The following is a 21,572-nucleotide window of genomic DNA, read 5'->3' on the forward strand; positions in this document are numbered from 1 at the left end:
ATATGTAAGTATATACAAAATTAGTATAAGAATATAATAGTTTAAACTTCATCTCATTAGATTTGGCCCAACATATATAGATCATGTGTCCATATTTGTCCTTATTGTCTCCCCTGTTGGATTTTGAGCTCCTTGAAGGCAGGGACTGTCTTTTGCCTCTTTTTGTCTCCCCCAGGCTTAGCATGGTGGCAGAGCTAGCACACAGTAGATGCTTAATAAGTTTATCGACTATTCTTGCAGATTTGTTTGACCTACAAGTTTGATAAGCATACCAATTGTTGAAGTCATTGATGAAAATGTGATGGTAGCTTCATTGATTAATCAAGCTCTTTCTGTTGAGAAATAGGCATGTGTAGGATGATATCCCTACACATGTTGATAAATGGTTCTTTGGGGTCCTCCAGAAAAGAAATGCAAAGGCTTCCCTCAAACTTTATTTCCTATTCAATTGAAGGTGAATTGAATCTGGCACCATCTGGTGGCTGAAATTGGGAACAGCAGAAGGGGAGAGAGTGAGCCTCCATGGCCCTACCAGGCCAAGGCCTGCAAATGGAGCCCCTGGATGTGGCTAAAAAAAAAAAAACAAACCAAAACCAAAAAACCCCACCAAATCTTTCCAGTTCCTCACTAAAAACAATCCTTACCTGCACCTCAAGGGCAGAAAGGCCAAGATATATTCAGAAGCTAAAATAGAAGTAATTATAGATTTTCAATTTGAGTTGGACTAGGTCTAAGGGACCCTTCCATACCTGAACAATCAGGTAATATTATAGTTGGGGCAAGATGATGCAGTGGATGGACTGCTGGCCCAGGAGTCAGGAAGACTCATCTCTCTGGCCTCAGACACTCACTAGCTGTGTGACCTTGGGTAAGTCACCTAATCCTGTTTGTCTCAGTTTCTTCATCTGTGAAATGAGCTGGAGAAGGAAATGGCATGCCACTCCAGTATCTTTGCCAAGAAAACCCCAAATGGGGTCATGAAGAGTCACACATGACTGAACAACAACAAAAAAAATATGAGAGCCTATGAGATAATGAGATATATGTATGGATGTAGATGTATCTAGCCATCTCTATAGATAGACTTATCTGTAGAGATGGCTAGATACATCTAAGTCTATAAGATACATTCTAGCCTGTAAGATATATATGCTATAACCTGTAATATATATAAGTACATATCTATATATCTTATAGGATATATATCTGTATAAAATTTATAGCATATATATCTCTCATAGGCTAGAATGTCATGTTATTTATGTGATATGTTATACAGGCTATAATGTTACTATTATTGTGTATGTGTGTGTATATATACATATACATACATACATAAGCACAGAGCTGAAGTGAGGAGTGTTGCAGGCTCTGACGCTGGAAGAAGTGCAGTGCTTTGACATCCCACATGTTCCCACAAAACCTGCTAGGGCAGTTATGAGTGATGAAGCTATGAAAAAGAGCTGGGCCAGTATGAATTGCACTGCCCCACTTCTCTACCTCCCCTCCCCCCACTGATCTGGGACCCAGCTGGGGGATCTTTGGGCAGGGAGAATATAAAGTTCAAGCTACCACTCTGGCCCGAGTTTTTAGACTTCAGGGAACTTCTTTGCTTATTACTTTTTGTCTCCTTGCCTGGAACTTTTTGCCTTCCTGTGAGCAGAGTTTTAATGGTCTTGGAGACTGGGGCGGGGGGGAGGGCGCGTAATGTGTTTTTTATTAGTGAGATAGTTTATTTTGAACCTCTAGCTTTAAGTGATCCATTTTATCAGTTGTGGAACCATGGACTAAGACTAACCAGGAGAAAGGAAATTTTATAGAGGCTTCCCATTTTACTTTTATTTTGAACCTAAACAGAAACAGAGGCAGGGAGGGGGAAAGAGAGAGTGAGAGAACATTTCCATATACACAGAAGAACACAAAAGAGGATTCTACTTGCAACCATCAATCTCTATTTCATACTGCTTGCTTATCAAATATATATATGTATACATACATATATTGTGTGTATGTATGTGTGTGCATACACACACATACACACACACACATATGTTCTACCCAAACTATCCACCTTCTTTGTCCTTCTAAACTTCTAGATGGTGTAGTGGTTAGAATGCTGGTCCTGGAGTTAGGAAAAGAGTTCAAATCTAGCCTTAGACACTCACTGTTTTACTCTGGGCAAGTAATTTAATCTCTGCCTCAGTTTTCTCAATTGTAAAAGGAGGATAATAACGTAAAGGTAACCTACCTCAAAAGATTGTTGTGAGGATCAAATGAAGTAATATGTTTGTAAAAGTACTTAGCATAGTGCCTGGCACACAGTAGGTGCTTATAAATGACCTCTCCTTCCCTTCTAACTCACCCTCCTCAATTAAAAAGCAACAGGAAAAAAGATACTTATAACAAGTAAGCATAGTCAAACAAAATTAATCTGCACAGCAGTCATCCAAAAATATGTCTCTGTACCTTTTGTCTATCGCTTCTATATCAGGTGGTGGGTAGCATGCTTCTTCATACGTCTTTTAGAGACATGACCAGTCATTGCACTGATCAAAGTTCTTAAGACTCAACGTTCTCAAAGACCTGAGTTTCTCATGTGAAAAAATGACACCTACTGTGGACAACTTTTCCAAGGAGTTTGCTACTACAGTGGGCAGAAGAGATATAGCAGTAGCATAGATGGAAGATCAATTGAGGATTTTTTTCAGGATAGAAGAGACATGAGCAGTAGGAAATGAACCACTAGAGAGGGAGAGACTGAAGACTAGATTCAGTTTTAAGAGTAAGTAAAGGTTCTAAATGGCTTTGTATTTTTGGTTTAGGAAGCCTATGCAAAGCCACAGAGATGGGAGACACAAGAGTCAATGGTAAGGCAAATTTGGTTAAAGTTGGGTACATATATATACATATATATGTATACATATATATATAAATAATAGCTGTTGCGGTTTTACTAAAAAGGGGGGAGGGACATGGTTATCTGTGCTTTAAGAAAATCACTTTGACAACTATGTGGAAAGTAGATGGATTTGAGGCATGACTGTTTACTGGACAGTCCAGGCAAGATGTGAAGGACCTGAACTAAAGAGGACAGGTGAATAGAGCAAAGGAGGGGCAGAATAGGAGAGATATTATGGAAATAGAATCGACAAGACTTGACAACTGATTGGATATATGTGATAAGGGGGAGTGAGAAGTTGATAAATAAGTTGTTGCAAACTTGAATGAATAAAGGATGGTGGCACCCCAGGCCTGGCTGACTGGAAAGGCAGTGATGTGATGCCCTCCAAAGAAAAAAGTGTAGCCCAGAAGAATTTTGGGGGGGAAAGAGAGAAATCGTTGGAAGTTATGAGTTCAAACCTCATTTTACAGAACAGGAAACTGAGGCCCAGGAAGTGACCTGTTCAGCTTTGCATAGGGTGGTGCAAAAATCTGAACTCCAGCACTAAAATGACAACTCTACCGCCCCACAGCTTCCTTCCTCTAACCATGTCCAGTTTGAGGCCCTTGGGGGGGCGCTCAGTTGGGGGTGTCTAATAGGTAACTTAAGTATATGGAAAGGGCATCAGCACAGAAATGATCATTAGATTTCAAGGCAGCTGATGAGGTCACCGAGTAAGAAAATAGAAAAGGGCAGGAACAGTTTGGCTTTCCTTAGCTGTCAAATGAGGATAATGTTTTCTGAATTATCAGGATTATTTTGAGGAAAGCACGTTGTAAAATAAAGGTTTTCTGTCCAAAAATGTAAACTATCAGAGAAATCGGGGGTTCTTTAATTTTCCTGTTTCTCCACCCATCTCCCAAGAAGTTAAATTCCTTAAAATGACCTGCAGCTGTCCTTCACTGGGTCCCTCACTGGCTCTCTGGCTATTCAGAGATAAGCAGGAGCTGCTCGTCCCCCACAAAGACCCACGGTGTAGACTCCATGAACTTCCCCAGCTCCAGAGCATTCTGCTGAAGACAGCCTCTGCCTGAAGGACCCCGCCCCCAGGCTGCAGGAGCTTCAACGAGCCAGCCTGCCTGTGCCTCCAGGCCTGCCCCTCTCAGGACGGGTGGAAATGACAAAAGCTCCTCCGAGAGTGCCAGAAGAGAGGAGGCTAGAGAAGGCCCCTTTCGGTGGGTGTGTGCTCGTTCCCCTGTCAGGCAATGTCCTCGGACATCCCAGCGTGCTCTGTGACGTCACCAGGCCTGGGGTCCTTGGCTCCACTCTGTCCGCCCTTATAAAGGCCGCCACCACTGGCGCTGCTTCTGTAGTGGTCTTGGTGCTCCGCGCTGCTTCGGGGCCTTCCCTCCCCTCATCGCCTGTCCCTTAGCCCACCGGGTCTTCTCGGCTCCGCCAGCTTGCCCGCCGGGGTCCCCGGGCATCCGGAACCGTAAGTGGTCTCGGCACTGGGGAAGGCAGGGTGGAGGAGGAGCCGCGGGGCGCGGCCCCGTTGTTGCTGTGTGGCGGCGGCCTAGGCCTCGCCCGCTCCCTTCGGAGCTCGCCAGCCCCCCATCCCCTGCCCGTTCTCTCGGCGTTTCCGGCCGCCAGAGCAGGCGGGAGCCCTGACCCTGTTCCCCTCCCTTGTTCCAGGCCGCTCGAGCTCCGACGTTAGCTTCACACGCCACAGGCCGTCCCGCTTCTAGGCGCCTTGACTCGGTCAGCCTGTATACCTGCCGCCGGGGTCCCCCGAGGCCCGCGCCCCGTTCACGGCCCCTCTCCGGCCCCCCGTAGTCTGCCTGCCTCCCTGCCCGCTCCCACGGGGAGCCTGAACTACTTTTCAGCTTCGCCCAGCGTGCGACCCTCGGCCCTCCCCCCTTCCCCAGGGTCGTCTGCACCTCCCTCGCCGGCTCCTTCCGAGCCCGAGCTAGTTCTCCTCAATGATGGGGCACCTCCTGTGCTCCCCTTGCCATAAGGGTCTACCTTTATACCCCTCTCGCGGGGGTCTTCAGCAGATTTGTTGTGGGTAGTCGGAGCTGGGTAATCCGGCCCAGTCCTTAGAAGGGGGGGGGCCCTTATTCCCGTTCTGTTGAAGCCCCAGACTTCCTTATTCACCTGCTGTGCAGGGGGAGGGTCTCGGTTTTTCCTCTTGTAAAATTGGTCCGGTCGGTAGGAGCGCCCTGGATTGTAAAGGCATTTGTGCGTTTTGTTTGTTCGCTCTGCTGCGAACGCTGGGTAAACAACATGACTGCGCTATCTCGGGAGCCACCTGCCAGCCGCCCCGGCCTGCCCGCGACGGGAGAGTGGTCGTTGTCCTAGGCGGAGTGTGGCTTCGGAGGGCCGGGAGGCCGCGGCTGCAGGAGAGCCCGGGCCGGGGCCGGGGCCGGGGCCGGGGGGCGGGCGGCGTGGATTGTTGGCGAGGCGCGTTCAAGCCCCGGAGCTGCTGGACCCTAGAGCTCCCTCCGAGGACAGTGGGGTAGGAGCCAGCTCTGCAGTGCATTAAAAATACGGCCTTCCTGATCTGTGGCAAAAGAAGCAAGTGGAAAGGATCCCTTCTGCATGGCAAGACTTGAGGGGAAAAAAGACACTTTCCGTGTTCCTGGAGGCAAAATGTTTCTGCTTTTTTCATGAACGTTTTCAGTAAGCCTCATGGACAGGATTTGTCGTAAATCATTTTGCAGTTTAAGTTGGAAGCGTTAGAAATATTAAGACCTCAGACATTTATAAATGTACTTCATCTTAGTAATAGAAATGCATACCCATTTAATCAGGAAGGGAATAAATATAACCAATAGTATTCATAGATTTTAGGAACTCAGATTTGTAGTCGTTAACGTTTAGGTGGCTACTTTTCAGAAGATTCACTTCTCTGGAAATAGGGCTTTTGGGGGGAGGGGAGTGCAGCGTTGTGTGGAGCTGTTTCCAGGGCTGATGACTAAATTTCTTTGAATTCTGGATTAACATCCCTTCAGTGCTATTTAAGATCTTAAAGATTCCAGAGTAACCAGATAGGTCTGAAGTTTGTGACCAAGCAAATTTGTTAATGACTTTTTTGATCTTGGATGAATGAGGGAACTTAACATTCTAATAAAATGTCAGGCTTATTGTAGTCCATGACATCTTAGCCAAAAAACTCTTAATGTCACTTGTGTGTATGCATTATGCAAGCTAATATTTTAAAGCCTCTAGATTTATCTGCCTTTTGGGCAGGCAGCTTATTCTAAAATAGCCTTATTTAACCAATGGAGTCTCTGTAATTTTGAAGTTGTTGGTATTTGTAAATCTGCTGCAGTGGAACTGGCCTCAGTTCCATGGGCAGGGCTGGTTTCAAGTTAGTTTGGTGGTATGGTATGATAAGAGGATAAGCTTTGGTACGTTGAATTCAAACTTCTGCTTTTATGTCCAGGAATGAAATCTTTTCAAAATTTGCATTTTTTTCTACACAAATATTTTGATATATTGCTGTTTTCCTGCTACTTAAAAAAAAATTTTCACTGCAATAACATTTGATGTAGAGGAACTGTGGGTCATCAATTCCCATCTTTCATTTTCAGCTCCCAACATTCAATTTTAAGGCTTACTTTCACCATATTTGAATCAGCTGTAACATTTTTTCCAGCTGTAAAACGTGCAGTACATTTAATAAAGTCTATAGCATACATTTTAAATTTTACAGATCATTTTCATTTAATGTAAAACTTCATAGATGCTTTAAAATATTTTTTTCTAATCTTAAAGCTAGAATCTTTTTCAGAGAATGAATCCCAGAGTAATTCTTGGATAAATAAACCTTGTGTAAAAGTAGGCAGAACCAACACGTACACACAGTAATGTAAAAGGTAATACTGAAGTGCATTTAACTGATATTAACTTAGTGAACATCTTGTGTGCAAGGCATTTGCAACGAGTAAACCAGTGTAACTGGATTGTACTGGAGTGAGGAAAATAACTCAGGAAGTAGGAAAGGGTCAAGTTATGAAGAACTTTTAAGATGTCAAACTGAGGATTTAATTTGTTCATGGGAGTTAATAGGGAGCTACTGAATTTAATTGGGGATTGGTTTGGGAAGGAGGTAGTTGATATGTTCAGACCTAAAATTAGCTATTTCCCTTTGCAGTTGGGGAGGTGAAAGTATTTTGGGGAAATAAAAACAAAAAATAAGAGTCCCAGTAACGCTTATACATTCATTCATCAGGTATGCACAAACATTTTAAAGTATGTTTGAAGAACATGTTGTGTGTGTGTGTGTATCTGCCTGTCTGTCTGTCTCAAAATATCTAGCCTTCTCGATCCTAATTCAGAGTAAAATTTTATTTAAAAGATAATTTTGCCTAAGGACCATGTCTTCCAGGAAGTAATAATGATGTAAGCATAAATTCTTTATGTTTACATATACCAACACCTAACTACCGTTTTCCTTTTGGGCCTTTGATAACAAACTTGTTTTGTGGAGCTAACTCAGAGTTTTAAAATTCCTTAGAAATAAGGTTGTTTTAAAATTCTCAGTGTTGTCAAATACCTGAGTGTCTCGTGTGAAAAAATGGCACCTGCTTGCTAAAATTGCTGTATTGTTAAGGCAAGTCTTGAGTGAAATTTAAGCTCTTAAAAGTTATCAGTCTCATTTTATCTTTGGCTTCATTCAGGTGTGTGGTACTGCATTGGGACATATGTTAAATGAATAAACATATGTGACTCTTATCTGTCTGGAAATCTGTTGTCACTTGGCAGGTCATGGGAAAGCTACACGTTTGTTTGGAAGTTTTTTCAGCAGATGTGCTTAGGTAGCGTTGATATCTGGCAGTAGTAGAGAGTCCTTTATCTGTTGGACTCTCTATAAGTTTCTATAAGAGCACTTCCACATATGTCTAGTTGTTCACTAGGCAGAGTGATCTTCAGATTGTTTTGCAACCTATTTAGAAATGGTTTCTATATGTGTTTTTTGTTTGGCTAGCTTGGGACCCTCACAGTTGTCTTAAAATGGAGTATTTTTAAATCATGCTCTGTAACGTCTCACCGTGATGAATAATTTATGTGTTTTTAGATGCCTTCAATAAAGTTGCAGAGTTCTGATGGAGAGATATTTGAAGTTGATGTTGAAATTGCAAAGCAGTCTGTAACTATCAAGACCATGTTGGAAGGTAAGATGCATATTTTTATTTTTCCTTTCAGAAGTTGTATGGAGAAGTCTTTCTTGTTAGCATAATGGAAAGTGGTCATCAGAATATTGAACTGTCAGTGGTCTGTGTTCAGATCCTTCCTTTGACACTAGCTTTGTTACTACTTCTCACTGAGTCTGTTTCCTTGTTTATGAAATGGAAATCTTTTAATCACATCATAATTTTCATCTATAAAAGGAAATCAGACAAACCTTGTACCATGGAATGTCAGCTTAGAGAGGATTCTATGAAATATCAGAGACATGGGTGTTTTAAAGAAAGTTTGATAAAACAATGATTTAGAAACACCATTTATAATTACAAAGCACTTTAAAGTTAAAGCACCTGCTAGGTACTAGAGTAAGCAGGGAATAAAAAGACAAGAGTGAAACCTGTCCCTACCTTTTAGGAGTTTACAATCTATGATACAGAAATCATATACATTTATATTCCGAATATCATTTACAGGGTTAGGGGAAGGAGAAGCGGGGAGGGGCCAGGAGCTCCTGGGCTGGCAAGTCAGGACCTGCTGCTTTGAACTTTAAAGGAAAGTTGCGGATATTGAGTCAGAATTGAGCAGTGGGGCAGTATAGGTTTGATGTTTGCCTTTCAGTATATAATATATAAAAATTATGTATTAAAATACAAAAAATACATAATTACAAGTATATAAAAATTAAAAGTAATGCTAATTCCCAGTTTTTTAGAAGTATGTTTTTTGTGTTAAACTTAATTAAATTCTGAATTCTTGGAAGGACTGATCTAAAAATAGCCAATACAAATTAAAATCTCCTGTATTACAGTCACTATCATTATTATACTTTAAATTGATTAACTGTTTGGGAAAAAAATATCTTAAAGCTTCAAGAAAAAGGTACTAACTGATTCTCTGGTGGGGAACGAGCTCGTTTTTTTTTTGTTTTTGTTTTTAATTAGTCCCATAACATTCTCTCTCTCCCCTTTTGGCTCCAGACCCCTTCCCCACAGTTATATCTGGCAAACTCCATATGGCTTTACCTTGTTGTAGTAGTAATTTGATACTTTTAAAATTTTTTCCTTAGTAAGCTCTCGTGAAATCTTGTCTTCCCTATCATATCTTTGTTCTACTGTGCCTTGGATGCTTCTTAACATATGCAAAAATAATAAATTATTAAGCCAAATGTTAAAGTATTGTAATTAATGAAGAGTTTAATTTTTTGCCCTAGTGTGAAAGTCACCAAATGGGTAATTAAGAAAGGTGAGCATGGTTGGGCTTTAGGAGATACAAATAAAATAACTTTAAAACTTGTTTGTTGCCTAAATGATTGCTTTGGTAGAGAATGAAGCATGCTTGATTTCATCTTAGTCTGGAACACTTTTAATGAAGTCTGTTGTATGCTATTCTGCAGTAGCTTTTGCCAATGTAAAAGGATACATCTTTTTAAAACTTGTTTTTCCTTGGCATCCTGTTACTGAAGTGAATGAACCAATTTAGTTAGGACTTAGCAACAATCAGCCTGTTCTGTGCTCTCTTAACGACAGCATTCTTCAAGGATTAGAGATGACTTGTTTTATCTTAGTTTTATATTAATGAATTAGATGGAATTCAAATGTTTGAGGATTGCCATTCTGTGAAACTAAAGATTTATTATTTCTTTCCTTGCTCAAATTTTTACACTTATCACACTGATTATGGGTTTTATGTAACTTAGAAAATGGAATCTCTTAAAACAATGGGAGAGAATCTTGGCATGTGTGTTTGGAGTGATCAGGTTCATCTCTAGGGTGTGATAAGTGAGAGTATTCAGGTGATTTAAAAAGTTCTTGAAATTAAATAGCTTAAAAGAACTATTTTGTCTCACTTGATTACATTCTGATTTAGAAGTACTATTTTGGATAATGCAAATCCTTGAATTTCAACACTAGAACAATTAATTCTGGACAGCGTGAGCCCTTGAGTTTATAAATGCTAGGGAAATGGTGTCTTTCATAATCAAAAAAGTGGTTTCGTAACTTTAGAAACAAAAAAATCCAAACATTTATTTTAAAACAAGTGGCTCTTTCTTTGATCACCATGTGTTCTGTATATTTTCCTAATCTAATTAAAGAAAAAAGTTTAAGGTTCCTGTTCACTTCATACTTCATTTCATCTCTTTTGCTCTGGTAGCATAAAATTCAGACTTTTTTGAAAATTCTGTCATAAAATTTTATTTGCTTCTAATTTTAGTACCATGGCTTCTGGAAATTGGGAGTATATGGTACTAGAGAGTTTTTGTGGTCACATGAGAAGGAACTTGTTGGCTTACCATAAGAATTTGTTGTAGACCATGTTATGAGAATTGTCCTTAAGACTTGATTGGATGGGCTTTTGGAAAAATACTCCTGCATCAGAAACTTTTAATTTCTACTTTCTCAAATTAAAAAGACCATATTTTAATCATCTCAAAGGAAGAGCTTAAGTTTTGAAAATATTGTGAATTTTTATTTTTTTAGACCTGGGAATGGATGATGAAGGGGATGATGATCCAGTTCCTCTACCAAATGTTAATGCAGCAATATTAAAAAAGGTAAGGCCTATTAATTATTCCACTAGTGCAGTGGTTTTTCATTTACAAAGGTGGGGCTTGACTAGAGTTAGGTTTCTTGGTCTAATTACTTTTCTGGTGTCTTTAAGCAAGATAGGGATTTAAGCAAGACAGCAAGATAGGGATTTGGAGCCAGAGAGAGATTTATTCAAATCCCAACTCTGTCACCTAATATTTGTATAACTTTGGGCACATTATTTTATCTCTTGACTACTTTTTTCATTTGATAAAAAGAAGTTTGGATTAATATATTCTGAGCCTCTGAAGTCTTTTACCTTCTTGAAATTATTTTCTATTGTGTTGCATTTTCTTTCTAAGTTTATCTGTTCCCTACCCACAAAGTATACTATTTACCTTGACACAGGGCAGTGTGTGTATATTTTTATATGTGTGTGTGCATGTGATATATATATAAAATCTCAGACTAGCTAGATTCTTGATTGAGGGTAAAATTTTATTTTAAAAGGATGATTTTGCAAGGATAAAGTCTTTTTGCAAACCCTTTTGGGAAAGTAATGATTTACCTTGGATATATATGCTTAAGTGCTGACATCCAATGACTGACTTTGGGTCTTTGATAACAGATTTGTGAAATTGCATAAACATCTTAAATTGAGAGTATAATAGTTAAACTCAGAGATTTTTTTAGCATCCTCTGGGTGCTAGCTTACCCCCACAATTAATAATAAAGCATGATATTTAATACTTACTATGTGTTAGCACTGTGGGTAGGTACTGAAAACAACGAATAAAACAATCCCTAACAAGGACCTTTCACTTTTTCTAATGAAAGTGGTGTATGTGTTTATACACAAAATAAATATAAAGATAGTTTGGGATGGAGTTAAGTTTTTTTGGCTGTGGTATGAGTAGATCAACTACAGTGAGCAATTGAGATCAGCAAAGATTTTATGTAGATGATGATGCTTGAGCTATGTCTTAAAGATACCAATTTTCTGACATAGAGATGAGGGGAGGAGGGAAAGTGGAGAGTACATTATAAGTAAGGAGGGATGGTCAGTGCAAAGGTATAGAATGGGGGATGGAATAATGTGTGAGGAACAGAAAAGGTCAGTTTGGCTGGATCACAGTAAAGAAAGGGAAGTGGTAGGCACTGTACTAAGTGCTTTACAGATATTTTCTTTGATCCTTACAACCATTGTGAATATTTCCATTTTATAGCTGAGAAAACTTGAGGGAAGACCTAAAGGTTAAATTACTTGCCTCAGGGCCACACAGTCAAAAGAACCTGAGTTCAGTTTGAACTTTGGTCATTTCTGACTCCAGGTACAGTCCTCTGTATCCACTGTGCTTCCTAGGAGAATAATATGTATGTTCAGTGAGGAAATATGACTGGGGCCAGGTTGTGAAGGATTTTTAAAAGCAAAACTGAGTTTTATATTTGCTCTAGAGGCTGTCAGAAGCCTTTGTGCAGGGAATTTACACGATCAGATTTATTAGGAAAATCTCTGGCAGCACTAGTATGGAGGGATAGATTGGAGTGGGAAGGATGCGATCTTAGGAGATCAAGTAAAAGGCTGTTATAATCTAGGGAAGAAGTGATAAGAACCTGAGCTAAAGTGATAAGGCTTTGGAGGTCTTTTCTCTAAGGAGTTGGATGTGATGAAAGGTAATAATGTAGTGGTAGTAGAAATGGCAGGCAAGATTTGATTTGAATATATGGGGTAAAGGGAGAGTGAGGTGTTGAGAATAATGCTGAGCAAAAAACAAATCTTGGGAGACTGAAGATGTGATGTTTTCAAGTAAAATAGGGAGGGGAGTATGTTTTAGGGGTGAGGGAAGAAGATGAATTGTTTTAGACATGTTGACTTTGAAATGTCTCCTGAAACATTCATACATACTGAAAATATCTCTTAGCCAATTAGTGATGTAGAACTAAAGTTCAGTCAATAGTTTGAGTTCTGTGGGTCTAACTAACTGTGATGAAGTCATGGAGAAGACAGAAGGGGCCAGGATGGAATCTTGGGAAACACTCAGAGTGAGGGTTTTGGGATATAAATTCCTCATTAGGAGAACTAAGAGAGAGCAATGGTGTCATGAAAACTCTGGGAGAAAAAGGTGATCCAGGGTCAAATACAGCAGATGGATTGAAAAGGATGGAGACTGAGAAAAGATTATCAAAGACACATCAATTACAAAATCATTGTTTTCAGTTGAGTGGTGGAAGTTGGAAGTCATATTGGAAAGGGTTGAAAAGTGAGAGGAAAGAAGGCATAGACAGCTTTTCCTAGGAATTTGGCTGAGGAAAGGGAGGAAAAGTTTTCATAGCTTGATGGATTTAGGGGGAGGAAGTATAGTTTTGATGTGGAAGCAAAAGGAGCTGAACAGTGTCAAGGGTTCATATTCATTAACTGTGGCCAAAAAACTTGGACAGAGCTGTTAACTTCAAATATATCAATACTTGGACAGCCAGCACACTGTTCTGTCAGACCAATGTTTTTCTACCTTTCCAGTTTGTAGAACATCTGGCAGACTGCTAATAAGTAGCCTTATTGAGCTCCATATCGCACTGAAGCATTGGAGAATGGGGCCTTTGGGGGAGGGGTTTTCCCTCAAATTTTTAAAACAAAAAACTTTCACACTTAAGTTTGCATCAACAAATGCCATTTTTCAAGTTCTTAAATATTGCGGCAATTATACTTTGTAGGATTTTGGAGTTTTATTAAATGAATTGTAGAAATTTTTATTGAACTGGTGTTTAGATTATAGGACACATTTTGTTAGGCGGCTTGGGCTTTAGTTTATAGATGGAAAGTAGTAATGTCAGTGATCTGGAAGTGTTGCAGCTTATTCCATTTTCATTGCTATCATTGCTGTTTTAATTCTTTAATTAAGCCAAGTTTGGTTTCATTTCTGATTTGGAAAAATCATCTTTTTAGTTATTACTATTAAAAGGAATTCTAAATTTGATAATTGTCAGATATTTAAGTCCCTTGGAGTTGCTTCAGACTTTTGTTTTTTGTATTTAGGTAATTCAGTGGTGCACCCACCACAAGGATGATCCTCCTCCTCCTGAGGATGATGAGAACAAAGAAAAGCGAACAGATGATATTCCTGTTTGGGACCAAGAATTCCTGAAAGTTGACCAAGGAACCCTTTTTGAACTTATTCTGGTATGTGAGTATGCGGAGGGGTTTGTATTACAGAAAATCATCATGAGTCAGGAATTTGTTTAAATATACTCATGTATTGAACTTTTTTAGTTTGAGTTTCTAGTTCAGCCCAGTAACACTAGATCTTATTTTAATTTCAAAATAAGTGTAGTTTAAAACTTAAATGAATTAAAAATTTTTTTTTGAAATCTTAATATAGCTCTGTAGTAAAATGTTTATTTTACAATGTCTGAAGTTAACCCTTAGTGGCTATTGACATTTCATCAAATCCTTAAATTCCAGAAGACAATGTTTAAAATGGTTTTTTAGTTTATGAGGATTTTATTTAAGAAAAAAATCTCATTTACAGGCTGCAAACTACTTAGACATTAAAGGTTTGCTTGATGTCACATGCAAGACTGTTGCAAATATGATCAAGGGAAAAACTCCAGAAGAGATTCGCAAAACATTCAATATCAAGAATGACTTTACTGAAGAGGAAGAAGCCCAGGTATTTTAAAATAAAATAATTTGGTATTTTTGAAGTAGTCTTAAGATACACATTATGTATAACTATCTCACCTTATATGTGTGTGTGTGACATGTTACACATCTTACTTTATGAAAGATTTTTCTGGAAAGTTATAAATTTGTGTATATTAGTATATCAAATTGTCATTTATTATAAGGCACTTAATGTTAGCTTTGTAGACTTAGAGCTGGAAGGAAGAGAGAGTCATGAGTGCAGCCTCCATCATACCCTTAGAGAAAACTGAGGTACAGAGAGACTTGTTCTCCAGATCATACTTATAGTAAATGGAAGAGAGAGGTAGGGTTTGAACCTGGGTCATTGAATTCCCCTTTTTTATTGTATCGCATTTTACGTGGTTCAGTTTAGTAATTTATTAAGTACCTATTTTAAAGTGCTATTGTGAATATAGGAGAAATAGAAAGCCCTTTGTAAGCCTTGAAGCAATACAATATAAAAAATTCCTACTGTCTGAACAGCTTGAGGTTCTTAAACTTTTTATGTCATGGATTCCCTTTGATAGCCTAAAGCCTATAGAACCCTTCTCAGAAGAATTATTTTAAAATGCATATGTAGGATTGTAAAGGAAGCCAATTATATTGTCATATGTTTATCAAAATATTATTAAAAAAAGTTCATGTGACAAAGAGTGAAACAATTTATATCAACAACATTTTAACTGAACAATTTTGAAAGACCTAGTGAACTTTGATCAACATGGTGAAAACAACCATAATTCCAGAGGACCAATGATGATGGATGTTAATCTACCTCATGACTTGAGGTATGATGGACTAAATACGCCAAATTGAAAACAGGCATCTTTAGATATATCCACTATGAAAATTTGTTATGCTTGAGTATGCATAGTTGTTACACAGGGTTTTTGTTTTTCTTTTTCAGTGGTGGTAGAGAGGGAGAGAGAAGAAATACTTAATTGAAAAAATAGTTTAAAAAAATAAAGGAAGCAAAAAAAAATTTACAGACTCTAAATTAAAAACTTCTAATCTAGGTGATAAGTTAATCTTAAATACAATTTATGTAGTAATTTCTCTTGGAAAAAAATAGACTCACCATTCTAGATTGGGTTAATATGACATGATGTTTGCTTGTCAGGATTTGTAAACTTGTCAGGATTTTATGAATAGAATTTTTCCTGGCTGTATTTAGTATATATGCATTGGGCTTTACAGACAGGATTTAACAGCTGTTTAGTACTTCACGATTGCTAGCTTACTTTGTTTATGTAATGTATATACGGAAGATTGTATTTATTTGCAGATTTTATTGATATTGTTGCTGATTAATGGCATGTGACAAAAGGTGGAAACAATGAGTATTCCATCTATTCCAAGTTAATTGAAAAGGTATTTCAAATGGAAAAAAATTAAGTAGCAAAACTTCTCCAAGTGTCATCTCTTAAATGGTATCTATTGCTTTTTAGATAAACTATATCTTCAGGCTTAGCATCTGTCACCACTTGACACTTAGCTTTCCAGTTTTATTTTCTTTTTACCCTCCTGCAGCAGGAGAGAAAAGACTCTTGAACCAGAAACCAAAGTTTAAAATCCTGATGCTGTCATCCTCTAAAACCCTCACTGCCATCCCCCAGTTTTCCACTCTGTAAAGTATTTCTTTTCTTTCATGTTTCATTTTAAAGTAAATAAAAAAGAATCGTTTCAAGCTTCTAAGAAAAGTTTCTGATAAACTCAGGTTACTTGTGTGGTGGTTATATAACTAATAGTACTCTTAATCTCTTGTTTTTATAAATGAAAATACTTTTTATTTTAGGTACGCAAAGAGAACCAGTGGTGTGAAGAAAAGTGAAGTCTTGTGCCTGTTGACACTGTAACACTGTAAGGATCGTTCCAAATAACTAGTTGCACTGCTCTGTTTATAATTGTTAATATTAGACAAATGCAGCAGCAAATCCGTTGTATTAGCAGGATATCGATCGTTCCCATTGCATGTGTAGTGTTTTTTGAGTCCAGAGTCTAATCCTATGGCTGTTTTAACCAGTATAATCAAAAGTCTTTTTACTTTGGTCTGAATAAACTGAAGCTGTGTGGGTTCTGTATGGAAAGTGGCACTTTTGGCTTTCCTTTTCTTATTTTGTAAAGCAGTTTGTCCAGCTTTAAACTTTAGTTTTCTTGCTATCTGACTTGCCCTTTAAGGAATGTTGGCATTGTAAATAAAACCACTTGCAAAAGTTTTCCACAATAGAATTAACAAAGTGTTATCTTTATTCATGAGCTTGAAACAGGCAAAAGGCTAATTGAGGTAAATGTTTTGAGTGGTTTTTCTTCACAGATTTTTTTTTTTCCAGTTTCTCAGAGTGAAAAAGTAGAGAACTACTGGTGTAGATTAAGACTTAGCTCTGCAATATATAGCAAACAGGCCTCCTTAAATTGGATGTGTCTTTTTGAATGCTGTCAAACTTGAGTGTTTTTGCTCACTGGAGACCCAGTTACTAACCAGCAAGCAGCTTGTGGTTATTTGGCAGAAATGTGAACTAGATAAAAGTTGTTAAGCTTTTCATAATTAAACGAGACACTTAATCCAGATGGTGTGGTCATCCTTTTATAATCAGTATTCCCATTTGGGGGGGAAATTCATCTCACTATTTATTTGTGAAATGAGTACTTTCAACTCAGTGTTTAAAAAAAACCAGTTACCCATTGCAAATATTTTTTAAAAAGCTAAATAAAATTTGATTTCAATTATTAAGTACCCTACTGATGGGGAATTTTAAAGTGGTAGTTCTCTAATCCTCTCATATGTTAAAGGTTGTGGGCTAATAGGTTCTGTAATAAATATACCTTATCTGGGAGATGAGAGCTACAGAAGGCTGCCACCACCTTTATGACTTTCCTAGTTGTAAGCCTATATATATATTTTTTTACCCTTCTCACATTTTAATGGGTAAGTACCTAGAGGTCTTTTTCATATCAACTTTAATGCTGACTGCCAAAATAGGGGGCACTACTTTCACCCCCTGCCTAATAGTTAACAAATTGCAACCTCTTTTTTCAGTATCTAAAATCTTCCTCCTCAAAGGTCATTTTCCTTTATCTCCTCACATTTATTTCAGCTTCTCCCTTCCCTGGTATTCTTTGGAATCCTCTCTTTGCCCCTGTGTTGTTAACAGTTTCTCCATCTTTGTTCTTTTCTCATGTTTCTCTCATTTCCATGTTAATTGATACCAGGCTTTTTCTCAAAGAACACATACCTTGCCTCCTTTTCCCCAGGCTTTAGATGTACATCTCAAGCGACACACTATGCCAAGAAGAAGCAACATATGTTTCCATCCTCTCCTTGCTATAGTCAGTCACTCAACAGCCTCTCTCCTCCTTTGATAACTATAATGAAATTATATCAACTCATTGAGATTTTTGTTGCTCACGGTTTAGTCGTATGATAAGTCATTTTTCTTCACTTTTTGATGATGGATTCAGCCACTGGTGGCTTAGTTCTTCATCCCAACCCTTGTACTTTTCCTTGGTGACATCAATATTTGTATTGACTTCTGTTGGAAAGAATTTTAGTAAGCAGTTTTGACCAATCTCTACTTAACCCTACGATGCATAGTCTTAATTTAAAATTAAAATGCCTAGGTCTTTTTCATATGTACTCTTATCAACCCCATGACTCCTTTGAAAAAAAAAACTTCACAACTGTAGGACTTTATATTTATCATTACTAGATTTTGATTCATCTTTCAATCCTATATGGACTTTTTTTTATCCTGGGTTGGTTGTTCATAGTTTTAGTCATTTTTCCCCAGTTTTTTGTCATTTCCAGGTTTCATGAGCATGCCATCTATACTTTTATCCAAGTTATTGATAAGAATGTTAGGACCAAGCATAAACAGATCCTTGAGCCATTCTACCAGAGAACTCCTCCGAATTTAACATTGACCCTTAATGTTATTAATGACTCTTTGGGTTGAATGTTCAGCCATTTCTAATAACTGTTATTTGGCTCAGATCTCCATCTTGTTTCTCAAAATTATCAGGAGACATTTCAGATACACTGTTGTAATTCAGATTTCTATGTCTAATAAGTAAGACATAACCTTTCCAGTCTCCTTAACCATATTATAGCCACATTCTCTGTAAGTTCATTCATAGTGGCTTAGTTGCTATTTCTTGAACTTGACACTGCTGTCCATCCCCCAGCTTTTGCACTGACCTGCTAAACACTCCTTCTTCACCTCTACTTGGTTTCCTTCAAAACTTAACTGTCAGCTCATATAATGAAATTTTAGCAGTTATGGGATCTGTTTGAAGTATATCTGTTCCTTATCTGGGAGAAAGGCCACCATCATCTTTCTTAGCTTACTACAAGCCTCTGTTTTTACCTTTTCTTCAGACTTTTAATAGAGAAGTGGGAGAGTGAGCATATAGAGGTCATTGCTGTTGTCTTTCCTTACAAAACTTCTTTGAGTTATTTTGTATATATCCTGTATATATTTAAATGTATGTTTTATCTCTCCTGTTAGAATGTGAGCTCTTTGGTGGGGATTGTTTATAATACAGCCCTCAGCATTTAACATAGTACCTGCTGTATATGGGAGCTTAATTGATGGAATTTGGAAAAAAGAAAATATCTCAGTTTTCATGATTTTTTTTTTTTGATGCAGCTGTGCCAGCAGTGTGTAATCATTGCTTCCTTTTCTGTATGTTCACTAATAATCCCTTTAATGTGTTTTAGAATTTTTCCAGGAATTGGAGTCAGTGAACTTTTTTAACATAGTTTGTGAACTGGGAGATTTGCTCATCTCCAGTCCTGTGGACATGTACTTTCTAGCGTAGAACATTACTGAATGGTTTAATAATATTTTCTTCTGGGCCAGGTGTGCTTTATCTCTCACATTGCCATACTGTCAGCTCTCTACTAATTGTTTTTCCTACTACAAATATCATTTTTGCCAAAGAAAATAAAAGCAAAATCAGTTTCATTCTGACTTTGGATTAGTATCATATCATCTTCCCTGAGTTAGTGGTTGTTTTCTATGTGCTTGATTTTTCTTCAGTGTAACTAAAATTGCTGATCATCATTCTTGTACCAAAAACTCTGAGTATGTTCACTTTTCTTTCCCTCTATGCATTACTCAAAAGTTTTGTCTTTGACTTTCTCTTCTTTATAATCTGATCCATTCTAACCCCTGCCTTTATGCAGAGAATTCAGATCTGAAACTCTGTTTGTGATCCCTTGTGCTCCAAAAACATTTCCATGACTGCTGACCACTTGTACCTTGTTGGTTTTGAAGCCTGATAACCCAAAACAGCATATTCAAAATTCATGGATTCCTTCTTTTCCTTTTTATTCCCATCCTTCTTGAAGATTAGTTTTTCTGTTGACTTCCCTTCTGTGTTAACTAAACTGAAAATCTCAGAATTTGTCTAATTCTCTCATCCCTATTTTACTACTAACTCTAGCTTAGCATTTAAAATTCCTGCCTATATTATCACAATTTCATTCTGCTTCTCCAGGTGGAAATTAAGGAAAGTCCTTTGGCCCTTGTTGAAAGTAATAACTTATCAGACAGGAGGCTGATTAGTCCCACTGAAAGGTGAGCATGGTGGCTGAGTATAGTTGTTATGGAAATGTTTGCCTGCCTAAAGTAATGGAAGGGGAGATGTTAGCGGTATCAGCTCTGATAAAAAGTCTGGATGGGAAGACTAGATTAAATAGGGCAGTTACTATGGGAAACCAGGGAAAGAAGATTATTTTGGATCAGCTGGAGGGCAAGTGAGGATGGTAGGTGAAAGGAAGGGGCCCGGATAACTATTGTTCTGGTCTAGGTTATATAGACAAGAGAAGTATATATGAGAACTCAGAGAGTACAGTGGAAAAAGAGTCAAAGATTACTAAGATTTTCAAGTTAGTGTGATTAAGTTAATATTGAGGTTAGTGAGAAAGAGAGGGAAGAGATAGAAAGCTAAGGAGAGGTTTCCTTTACACCTACCCTACATAGATACCACTTAAAACAGTTAAAGACTAGTCAGTTTTACATAGTTTATACTAGTATAAGCAATTGCTTTCAAACAACTTTTGAAGCTGTTATTAGCACCACTGTGTTATCAACTTCCATCTTACATCTACCCTCCTTTTCATTAGTTTTTCATACCTGTGTTTATTTTAATGGTATTAAAATTCAACAACTTTTTGAGCATCATCTGTTTGTAGGCAGGCCACTGAGAAAACAAAAATGAAACAGTTGACATTTAATTTTAAATTACTTCCCTTTATGCAATCTACATTTCAGTCAAGCTGAACTACTCGCTATTTCCCATATTGACCTTCCATCTCCCACCTCTGTACGTGAGAATTCTGTGCCTAGAATGCTCATTTATGCCTTTCATAATACCTTTATCTTTCTTCAAGCATTAACTTGGGTGTCATTTTGTCTCATTCCTGTGGTTAGTGTTGTCTCCCTCCTCAAATTATCTTATATTCAATTTGTTGCATGAAGTAAGTACTTAATAAATACCTTTTGACTCCTGGAGGGCAGATTTTTAAAAAAATTTGTCTTTTAATCCTCACAGCTTGATAACAGTGCCTTTGGACATCATAGTACTTTAATGATGTCTTTTGAGCTGAATTGTTCAGTACAGGGCCAGGTGTGGTAAATCACAAGATAGGTACAAAGAAAAGTAAGTATGATTGGGTCTTATAAGGTGTCCTTGTAGGGCTTTAAAAAGCTACTTGGATTTTGTGTAGCAGAAATAAGATCAGAGCAAAGGCACAAAAGTGGGAAATAAAACCTGGGGACGTTCTACATGGCATTGTATGGGAGAGAGGTGATGTCATTGTCTATCATGATTCTTCCAAATTGAAGTTTCCCTTAAATGTCATCTGTGGATTTATAGATATATTGTTTGAAACCATAAGTGTTTTCAGTATGTTCTCATTTTTTTAAGGGTCGTGGATTCCATAGATTACTCTGCCTACTACGTATTTTTCAAGCTTTGGGCACCTCTTCCCTTTTCTAGTGCCTAAAATTTGTTGAGGAGATGTGTTCCCAATTCTTTTTCTTTTCTGATTTTGTAGACTTCTATGAACAGTATCTGGAAAGGCCAAAAATCAGTGCATTTTTGTAGTCTGTCTTCATAGGGATTGTTCCTCTGTCTTGCATTATTTTAACTTCCCTGCTTTGGACTTTTACTACTTATTTTTCATTTTTTTCTAGAGGTATCAGATTAGATTATCTGACTATTAGACTGTCTTGAGCACAGATAGCCCCACCCCAGGTTTTTACAATGGTAGTATAATGATGTCTGTTTT

The 21,572-nt window shown here is 37.9% G+C and overlaps 1 protein-coding gene across 1 annotated transcript; it reads left to right on the forward strand.

The window, feature by feature from the left end:
* Positions 1-4,002: 4,002 nt before the first annotated feature.
* Positions 4,003-16,844, forward strand: SKP1 (S-phase kinase associated protein 1). The gene is made up of 6 exons (XM_072629956.1): positions 4,003-4,373; positions 7,962-8,058; positions 10,549-10,622; positions 13,631-13,774; positions 14,124-14,264; positions 16,074-16,844. The coding sequence occupies exons 2-6, from the start codon at positions 7,962-7,964 to the stop codon at positions 16,107-16,109; spliced, it is 492 nt and encodes a 163-aa protein (XP_072486057.1). The 5' UTR covers positions 4,003-4,373; the 3' UTR covers positions 16,110-16,844.
* Positions 16,845-21,572: the final 4,728 nt, after the last annotated feature.

This window comes from Notamacropus eugenii, chromosome 1 (genome assembly GCF_028372415.1).
Source record: "Notamacropus eugenii isolate mMacEug1 chromosome 1, mMacEug1.pri_v2, whole genome shotgun sequence".
Lineage (NCBI taxonomy): Eukaryota > Metazoa > Chordata > Mammalia > Diprotodontia > Macropodidae > Notamacropus > Notamacropus eugenii.